Source organism: Acyrthosiphon pisum, unplaced genomic scaffold (genome assembly GCF_005508785.2).
Source record: "Acyrthosiphon pisum isolate AL4f unplaced genomic scaffold, pea_aphid_22Mar2018_4r6ur Scaffold_20988;HRSCAF=22714, whole genome shotgun sequence".
Classification (NCBI taxonomy): Eukaryota; Metazoa; Arthropoda; class Insecta; order Hemiptera; family Aphididae; genus Acyrthosiphon; species Acyrthosiphon pisum.
This window is the reverse complement of record NW_021770404.1, coordinates 10,919-21,157: the sequence shown is the minus strand read 5'-3', so window position 1 is coordinate 21,157 and position 10,239 is coordinate 10,919. Positions and strand designations below refer to the sequence as shown.

Here is a 10,239-nt window from a genome sequence, read left to right as displayed (position 1 = left end):
TCTGACCAGCCCTAACGACGAGATATTACAATGATATATTTTTATTTATTTTGTTTAATATTAACCTTTTAAATATTTATTGTAAACCTTAAAATTAATAAATGAAAATACAAATTTTATATATCATTTTTATTTATTTTACATATATTTTTAATTTCTACAATTTATTAATTAACCTTACGTTTTACTCTGTGTAATGATGTGAGGTGTTGAGCGTTCCGCTTACTTGATATATCTGCAGAGGGCTTGTCAAAAAAAGATGGCGATGCTGGTGGTGATTGAATCGAGAATGACGTTGGACCATCATTCTCATCAACTACTAAAGCTTGTTGGCGTAGGTATAGATCTGGGTTGTGATACCATGGAGGGTATTGTGCATCTAACTCATATTCATTGGATGTATGTGGCGGTAAACTGTTGATAGATCCATCGCGTTCACCGATAGACGATAGACTAAACAAAACAAAATTAATAATTAATATTATATGAGATGAACGCGTATATAACGTGAATATTTTATAAATTACTTTAGCTATATTATTGCCTGGAGAATAGTTCGGCGATATCTGCGAATACTCGTACTGTAACTAAAATTAAAAAAAAATAAAACTTGATTAAATATATGTTTGTATATAATATTATATTTATAAATTACCTCAACTAAACTATTATCCTCCAACGGATTAATTTCATCACAAGCATCGCATTCTTCAGTCAATCTGGACATTTCATTCATTACTGTTGAATAGCTGGGTGATAAAGATGACAGCGATCTGAAATTCTTATCATATACCTAAAATAAAAATAAGTGTAATTTAATATTTTATATATGAAATAATATATTTTTAAATTACCACTTCTGAGTTTTGTACTTTTCGATGAGTCATACAAAGTTCGGCCAATTGTTTACTCGCAAACATTTTAATTTGACCGAGGTTAGGTGTCTTCTTACTCTGTCTGACTTCAACGTTCCGAATGAAAATTTCCATTTCCCTCAAATTGTTGGGCGGTGAATCCGATTGCAAGCATTTTTCCATCAAATACTCGCAATAATCACTAATTTGCTTAATAATTGCTGGTTTTATTTTTTCTTCTTTTTCATTAATACTAGCAGTAATACACCATTCTATTTCCTGGAGTTTTATTAAATCTGAACGACTTAATAAAACTCTACATCCATCTTCAGTCTTGGATTCAATTACCAGAACGTTTGAACCGTTATACACCATACTTGATATTTTATAAGCATCGGTTTCGAGAAATGTGGTTCGCTTATACTTTTGCGACGTGTCTAATATAAATGATAGTATGTTACCCATAAGTGAGAATATCCGTCTTAGAAAATCTGTACTTATTTTCACATAACGTGATGATGTTAATAAGAGTACAACTGTTTGAAGTTGTTCTGTCGGATCGATACCGACAAGTATAAATTTTCTCGCCGTGAAGTCCAACGTGTAGCTTGTAGCTTCGATGAGGTCAGCCGGTGGTGATGGAGGAACGTATGCGAAAGCCTTCTTCTCGTTATATAATGTAGCGTTGTCGGTGATTGAACCAGCCATGTTTTTAAAAATGATTTTAAAAAGTAAAAAACACTTTAAATTTTAAAAGACTCGGAAAAAATAATAAACACTATAAAATAATATAAGACTTGAAAAAATTATAAGCACCGAACAATTTATGAGACTGATAGAAACGTAGAGGAGAATTACAATTGTGTAAGACTGAGAACAGACTGAATGAATGTCGGCTCATACGGAGGCAAGATGGGTGTGGATGGGTCCATTAATTGATAGGAGATATAATATTAAGCTATCTAAGAGTCTAACGTGTAAGTGATTAAGACATTTTTTAATATATTATATTGGTTATTAATGTGTTATTCAATAATACTATATTTACTTAATTATTTTTGTTTGTAAGCGATTAAGTTATTTTTTTAGTATAGATTGATTATTAATGTGTTATTCACTAACAGGTATGATAATATTTCGTGGGAAGGTACTGATTTCATTGTGTGTTATTCACTAATAGATATTTTAATTTGTTGTTGTTGTTATTAAGTGATTAAGTTATTTTTTAGTATAGATTGATTATTAATGTGTTATTCACTAACAGATATTTTAATTTGTTGTTGTTGTTGTTAGGTATATCTAAGAGTCTACAATATGTCTGCGATTATTATGTTATTCACTAATGGGTATTTGTTAGGTATGATAGCATTTCGTGGGAAGGTACAGATTTCATTGTGTGTTATTCACTAATAGGTATTTTAAGCATATGATTTTCTTAAATAATATAAACTGTTGTATAGCTGTAAGAAAAAGTTTATTATTAATAAATAATTAAATTAGGCTCCTTATTCTATTTAATATAAATCTTGAACTATGAAAATCGAAATCTAAAAATGATAGAATAGTCAATACATTAATAACCCATTCCATTTCAAACCCTTCCCTCAGGCTTTCATTTTGTATAACCGCTATTCTTTGGATACCATACATCAACTGCATAATAATATAGTACTGTGTATGCCTACGAATCATACTAGACGAGACCATTACTTCGAAACACGTTATCTGGATCTATAATGAATTAATAAATATTACCAAATCTCATAATATATTTATCTAATATTTACTATATGTATTTTTGAACTTACTATAGCATCATCTTCTGGAATCGATCTATCATAATGTCTATCACGTGACAACATAACCAATACTAGAAAATCTACATTGAACTGTTGAGAAAAATTTCTCGCACGTCTAGTCCAAGTCCTCAGCCTCTTAGCAGATATCCCTACATGTGAAAATTAATGTTGGAATCGCCTCAAATATATAACCAAGTCAGGATTAATAGCTCGAATGACAGGCAGATCGTTTATCTCACTAAATAAATTAATTAAAAATTAATATCAAAATAATTAATATTAAAATACGTTAACACTTACCTTATGTTATGAGTATTAACTCCAACTGTTTCTTCTTCTTGAATACGACACATATTTAGTTTTTTTAAATATAGAAAAAAATTATCAAAAGTATGGAACAACCAAAAGATATTACCTTACTGTTAAAAAGACGACTATATTGAAATCCAGATTTCTATACTCATATAATTGATAATATTTATAATAAATATAAGTAAAAAAAATATAGGTATGATAGCATTTCGTGGGAAGATTCTGATTTCATTGTATGTTATTCACTAATAGGTATTTTAATTTGTTGTTGTTAAGTATAATATCTAAGAGTCTACAGGATAAATGTGTAATTGATAACTGATAAAATATATATAGCTCACATAACGGATCGGAAGGTGGTGGGGTGGTGGGGGTAAATATACTAAATATGTATCGGTCACGTGATGAGTAGATGGGTTCAGGTGGAGGGGTAAATATACAAAATATTTATCAGTCACGTGATGAATAGATGGGTTCAGGTGGAGGGGTAAATATACAAAATATTTATCGGTCACGTGATGAGTAGATGGGTTCAGGTGGAGGGGTAAATATACATCACACACGTACCTACGTAATCAAGGATCAAGAGTCGGAGGGGTAAATATACGTCACACACGTACGCGATCATCGGCGGCGGATCAGTGGGATGCGGGATGCGGGATGTGGGGTGGGGTAACGTCGCGTACGTACGCGAGTGATGATAAGGGCCAGCGGACGAGCAAGGCTCAAGGCTCAAGGGCTCAGTATTTAGAACATACTAAATCATACTACTTACTTATTTTATATCAAACATATACAGACATTTAAAAATAATATAATTACGTCCTAAATACTTAACAGTTTTAAATAAAGGTATATTCAGGAGTTAAAATGTAAAAGTATGTTGTCTGAGCACTTATTTTCATTGTTCAATGCGATTTATAGTTAAGTCGATTTATGTTACAGACTGAAATATGGACAGGTCGGTGTTCTGTTGGACCAAAAGGTCACAGTTGGTGGTGTAGCAGAACTAAAAGTTCACCAGGAAAAAGACATTCATGTTTTTTACCTGGTGACTAAACTTCTGTAACACCACAAACCAGCTCCGGAGGCTCTGGCAAGTGCATTAATCCAGTTACGGGATATGTTAGCAGATTTGTCTATAAATTTGCTAATTATCCCGAAACTGGGTTGTGCTTTGGATGGATTGAATTGGCACGAAGTCCATGGTATGCTACAATCCACGTTCGTTGATCGAACGATGAAGATTACTGTATGCGATCCCGAAAACGTAAGATTTCTGATTTCATAATATTATTTATTATTATTAATCATTTATATTGCATATCGTATTTTTCGTTATTATTTTAATGCCAAAAAATGTATGTGAAATATATAATTGTTTAAGAAAAAATAATAATTTACTCAAATCATAAATGTGATATACAGTTTCAGATATCACGCCATGTAATCGCCGCATGTACGGAGCAAAAAGTTGAGTTTCTGGATTGTGGTGGTCCGGAAACACTAAAGATATTGCCGGTGGAATTAACAAGCGCGAGCGAAAACACCATGTTCACTAGATGCTTGGACCATTTTAGACTATCACTAAGGTAATAATGGTTATAATGGTTATAATGGTTTTATATTTAAATTTGTATCAACGCATGTAATTATTCTAATTTAATTTATATTTTTACAGCTTAATAGATAATGGGAGGTGGGCATCTGTATCAAAAGGACAAGTGGTCCGTGTAAATGATTCATTTCTAATTTGGGCATTTGTAAGAGACGACCTACATTTTTTCCAGACTTTGGAAGCCCAAATTGGTGAAACGATGGCGATGGTCCCTAATTCATCAATTTGGGCATTTCCAAAGTCAGAAATTATAAACTATGACCAATTCATTTCCCTCTTAAGAACAAAGTTGGCCGATAATGTACTGCAGCGGCATAAAGTAGTGGTGTGCGACCCTAATATGTAAGTTGATCATCGAATTAAATTTATTTATAATACCTATGTAAATGTAATAATTATGAAATAAATTTTACAACAAAATGTTATTAAGTATTAATTTTTGCTCATTTATAAAATGTTGTAGACCCACGCATATGCCGTTCACAGGCAACTGGCCCCGTGGCAGTGCCACTAATCGTCGGCCTAACCCACGACAAACCACAAACGCAGTAGCACCTGCTCGAAGCAATAATTTCGTCCGTGGTCATGGTAGTCGTCTGAGGGGACACGGCGGACGTGGATACGGTGGACATGGTGGATACGGTGGACATGGTGGACACACTCTCCCAGCCTCCACGATCATTTATACAGAGGCTCTTAGGTCGATTGTGTCAGTAGGTTAGTTTCAATAATAAAATATTAAAAAAATTAAGTTAGTATGTTAATATTAGTTAAGAAATTGTTTATAATATTGAAAAAATATTCTATAAATATTTAAATAGTTACACAGGCCGCACGACCCGCACCATATTACACTGGTGAAGAAAATGTTTTTCGGGGACGCGGACGCGGACGGGGACGGGGACGGCTTCCTATAATGTGCCATTCGTGCAGGGCGTTTGGCCATATGCGGTGGAACTGTCCTAACAAATGTATGTATATATAGACAATTAATTTAAAATTAAACGAATTATTATTTTTTCTGTTTTAAATGTCCTAAATTGATGTTCCATGTATTTTCCAAAACACTTTTGTGGTTATTGATATTAAGGTAAATTTAACTATAATTATCAATTTAATTATAAAAGTGAGTTAAAAGTATTTTGAATTTTCACATTTTTGTATTGTATCAACTTGACTAGGTACATAGCTCTATAATAAAAATATTGAAAAAAGCAACGAGATATTAGGCAGGCCCGGATTTATGGAATAATGGGCCCTGGGACTTGGATTAATCGCTTGGTATTTTTGAAGTTTTGTTCGAAAAATTCACAACAAACATATTAAATATTTACGATTTAAAATGCAAACGGTCGCGCAGCTTTTAACGAAAACTAAATTTTGAAGTGTCGATTAAATTATTTTTGTAATTGATTAAAACCCACTTGGCCGCATTGTTAATTAAATACACTTAATTTTTTGTGACAATGATATTTAGAATTCTTAATTTTTGTCTAGGTGGCCCCATAACACTGTAGGCCATGGGGACGCGACTCCTCTGCCCCCCTCCCGTAGTCCGGCCCTGATATTAGGTAAAGTTACTTGAATATTAAAAAAAATACTAATATATCATACTAGAATAAAATAATAATAAGTATAATATGTTTAATAGTTAATAATACATATTCCATCATTAAAAATATCAACTAAATGTATTGGAAATACGGAATGCGTATTTCAGTATTTCATAATTAACTTTGATTTTATGTATACCTACGTTGTACTTACAGTTAATTCTAATTTATTATTGTGTAGTAATCCTTAATATATTATGAAACCTTACCTATAAGCTCTTAATATGTAGGTGAAAATTTCATTTCAGATATTAGGAAAATAAAATACTACTGGTAAACTCACAATATAAAAAGCATTTACTTTTAGCAATTTTAATAAAAAATGAAAAACCGAAATTAACACATACACGGGTTTTCATACCAATAGGTTTGTAAATTCGCAACTAAAGAATTAAAAGTTCCTAAATCCTTATGAAGGCTAAAACCTACGAAACATAGATAAAATATACGACCGCGATAAGGCGATAAACCAATAACGCGATTGTTAAGTTCACCTTTGTGATCGTGACTAATGACTTACGAGTTCTGACAAAATAACAGTTTGTCAGAGAAAAACCCGAAATTGTATGGTCTAAAGTATGTGTGATAAGTAAGTGATAACGTAAAAAAAATATTAAAGTATAATTTTAGTTAAGGATGTATGAAAAATGAACTTATAAGGCTCGGATTTTAATATATTTATTTTTTTTTTCCAGGAATCACAGAACTTTTTTATATTTTAAATTATACTACATACTATTAATTTTATACAATTTTTTTTTTAATTTTACAATAATGTTTTAAATAAGTACCTAATTATTATACATATAAACCCTTTTTTTATTATATGTATTGGAAACGTGTGGAAAAGCCGGGCTACCTCGCTCACGTTCTCCACAATACCTATACCATTATTATACTTTATACCTTATTATATTATTACAGTAACGCATTATATATTTGAATATATTACAATATTATTACCTATAAAACTCATATAGTTTCCAGTTTTACACTTTTCAATGTCAATTAAATTATTGTAATATAATATAATTTATTATAAATACTAGTATTACCTATATTATTCATTATCAACGATAGTATGCAAAGGAAAACAAATATATGTTCATTTATATTTCTTGTTGTATATTTTCAGCTATAGAAATTAATATTATAATATGTACTATGCTAATTGAGTTTAATTATATTCTACTTTAAACACCTATAAATTATAACTAAAATCTAATTATTAATTTAGTGGTGATAAATAAATAAACATAAGTTTTATATTATATTAATGTTCAATGTTGATATTTGCTGTTGAAAAAAATAAATACATGTTTTACAAATAAATAAATATTGTTTCTAAACTAGAAATTAAAAAGGTATACATCCAACATCTTTATTAGAATGTGTTTAAGTTCTAATCAACCCTTGTTAATATAAAGTTAAGGATTGGTAATTATTCAAATGTAAACTAATAATAAAATACTGAAATATATATATGCACGTAAATATAATATTTTTCATTTTGTAATGATTTTTGTATAGGTACTTTGATATTTTCTATTAACATAATATAATTGATATTTTAATTTTCATTGGATATATATCTATATCTATATATACCTATCTAGTATAAAAATGGAGCCAAAAATATATAACGGTTCATCAATCGAGAACGGCTGGGCCAATTTGGCTGATTTATTTGTTTGTTGTGTTTGTAATTGCCTGGAGCAGGTTTTAGTCTTAGAAATATTAATATTGTATCTATTCAGTGTTGGGTAAGTTACTTTTAAAAAGTAATTAAGTTACTTTACTCGTTACTAAGAGATAAATGAAATGAAATTACTTTACTCGTTACTCAAATAAAATTGTAATGAAATTACTTTACTTTTCGAATAGAAAAGTAACTCATTACTTTCTCGTTAGAAAAAAAAAATTTAATTTCTTGGAAATTATCATCTGCAGGCAAATTGAACAAGCAAATTACACTAAAATACATTGGTAATTTGTAACAAGTTACAACATATAAGTCATAATTAGGTAAAGAGATGTAATATTTTGAATCTTTATTAAACGCCCTTTCGATTAAAAATGGTTTGGCAAGTCGCATTTTTGGTGTTCATTTCGAAAAATCTTTTCTAAGTACGCTGCACAGTCAAAATCCGGCAATATCGTTAAAATCATATATAGTTGCAATCTTATTATTTTTCTGGAGCCCAAGTCCACCGCGTGCCGCACTTGGGTAGTACATATTTTGAATCTTTATTAAACGCCCTTTCGATTAAAAATGGTTTGGCAAGTCGCATTTTTAGTGTTCATACCGAAAAAGCCTTCCAAAATACACCTCCCAGCCGATTAGTCCGTAAACTCATAAATATCATATAGTTTATATCGTATTATTTTTCTGGAACCAAAGTCCACCGCGTGCCGCACTTGGGTAGTACATATTTTGAATCTTTATTAAAGCGCCCTTTCGATTAAAAATGGTTTGGCAAGTCGCATTTTTAGTGTTCATACAGAAAAAGCCTTCCAAATACACCTCTCAGCCGATTCGTCCGTAAACTCATAAATATCATATAGTTTATATCGTATTATTTTTCTGGAGGTCAAGTCCACCGCGTGCCACACTTGGGTAGTACATATTTTGAATCTTTATGGATTTCCCTTTTCATTAAAAATGGTCCGGAAAATATATTTTTGGGTGATCATGCAGAAAAATCGTCCCAAGTACACCGCGCAGCCGATATCTGGCAGTATAGTAAACATCGTATAGTTTAAATCGTAATTTTTTTTCTGGAGGTCAAGTCCACCGCGTGCCACACTTGGGTAGTACATATTTTGAATCTTTATTGAATGCCCTTTCGATTAAAAATTGTTTTGAAAACATATTTTTGGGTGATCATGCATAAAAATCGTCCTAAGTACACCGCGCTGTCACTTATATCCCGTAAATCGCAAATATCGTATAGGTTAGATCGTAATTTTTTGCTGGAGGTCAAGTCCACTGCGTGCCACACTTGGGTAGTACATATTTTGAATCTTTATTGAATGCCCTTTCGATTAAAAATTGTTTTGAAAACATATTTTTGGGTGATCATGCAGAAAAATCGTCCTAAGCACACCGCGCAGCCGAAATCTGGCAGTATCGTAAACATCGTATTGCTTAAATCGTAATTTTTTTTCTGGAGGTCAAGTCCATCACGTGCCGCACTTGGGTAGTACATATTTTGAATCTTTATTGAATGCACTTTCGATTAAAAATGGTTTGGCAAGTCGCATTTTTAGTGTTCATACAGAAAAAGCGTTCCAAATACACCTCTCAGCCGATCGTCTGTAAACTCATAAATATCATATAGTTTATATCGTATTATTTTTCTGGAGCACAAGTCCACCGCGTGCCGCACTTGGGTAGTACATATTTTGAATCTTTATTAAACGCCCTTTCGATTAAAAATGGTTCGGAAAACATAATTTTTAGTGATTATGCCAAAAAAGTGATCCTAAGTATAGCGTGCAGCCGAATTCTGGAAATATCGTAAATATCATATAATTTTAATCGTATTTTTTTTCTGGAGCCCAAGTCCCCCGCCTGCCGCACTTGGATAGTACATATTTGGAATCTTTATTAAACGCCCTTTCGATTAAAAATTGTTTTGAAAACATATTTTTGGGTGATCATGCAGAAAAATCGTCCTAAGTACACCGCGCAACCGAAATCTGGCAGTATCGTAAACATCGTATAGTTTAAATCGTAATTTTTTTTCTGGAGGTCAAGTCCACCGCGTGCCACACTTGGGTAGTACATATTTTGAATCTTTATTGAATGCCCTTTCGATTAAAAATTGTTTTGAAAACATATTTTTGGGTGATCATGCATAAAAATCGTCCTAAGTACACCGCGCTGTCACTATTATATCCCGTAAATCGCAAATATCGTATAGGTTAGATCGTAATTTTTTGCTGGAGGTCAAGTCCACTGCGTGCCACACTTGGGTAGTACATATTTTGAATCTTTATTGAATGCCCTTTCGATTAAAAATTGTTTTGAAAACATATTT

The 10,239-nt window shown here is 31.7% G+C and overlaps 2 protein-coding genes across 2 annotated transcripts; one reads left to right on the top strand and one right to left on the bottom strand.

Annotated features, from left to right (window-relative positions):
- Nucleotides 1–527: 527 nt before the first annotated feature.
- On the bottom strand, nt 528–1,907 carry LOC115034766. Its single transcript, XM_029492192.1, has 2 exons — nt 656–1,907; nt 528–587 (listed from the first exon to the last, which is right to left on the bottom strand). The coding sequence occupies exon 1, from the start codon at nt 1,560–1,562 to the stop codon at nt 846–848; it is 717 nt and encodes a 238-aa protein (XP_029348052.1). The 5' UTR covers nt 1,563–1,907; the 3' UTR covers nt 528–587; nt 656–845.
- A 2,181-nt stretch (nt 1,908–4,088) lies between these two features.
- Nucleotides 4,089–5,589, top strand: LOC107884885. The gene is made up of 4 exons (XM_029492191.1): nt 4,089–4,235; nt 4,400–4,557; nt 4,647–4,925; nt 5,047–5,589. Exons 1-4 carry the CDS (start codon nt 4,089–4,091, stop codon nt 5,303–5,305), a joined length of 843 nt encoding a protein of 280 aa, XP_029348051.1. The 3' UTR covers nt 5,306–5,589.
- Nucleotides 5,590–10,239: the final 4,650 nt, after the last annotated feature.

Excerpts from the sequence above, each read along its gene's own strand:
- LOC115034766 (XM_029492192.1), bottom strand. The coding sequence starts at position 1,562 with ATGGCTGGTTCAATCACCGACAACGCTACATTATATAACGAGAAGAAG.
- LOC107884885 (XM_029492191.1), top strand. The coding sequence starts at position 4,089 with ATGTTAGCAGATTTGTCTATAAATTTGCTAATTATCCCGAAACTGGGT. Across the intron at positions 4,236-4,399 it reads CTGTATGCGATCCCGAAAAC|ATATCACGCCATGTAATCGC; the intron begins GTAAGATTTCTG and ends ATACAGTTTCAG. Across the intron at positions 4,926-5,046 it reads GTGGTGTGCGACCCTAATAT|ACCCACGCATATGCCGTTCA; the intron begins GTAAGTTGATCA and ends AAAATGTTGTAG.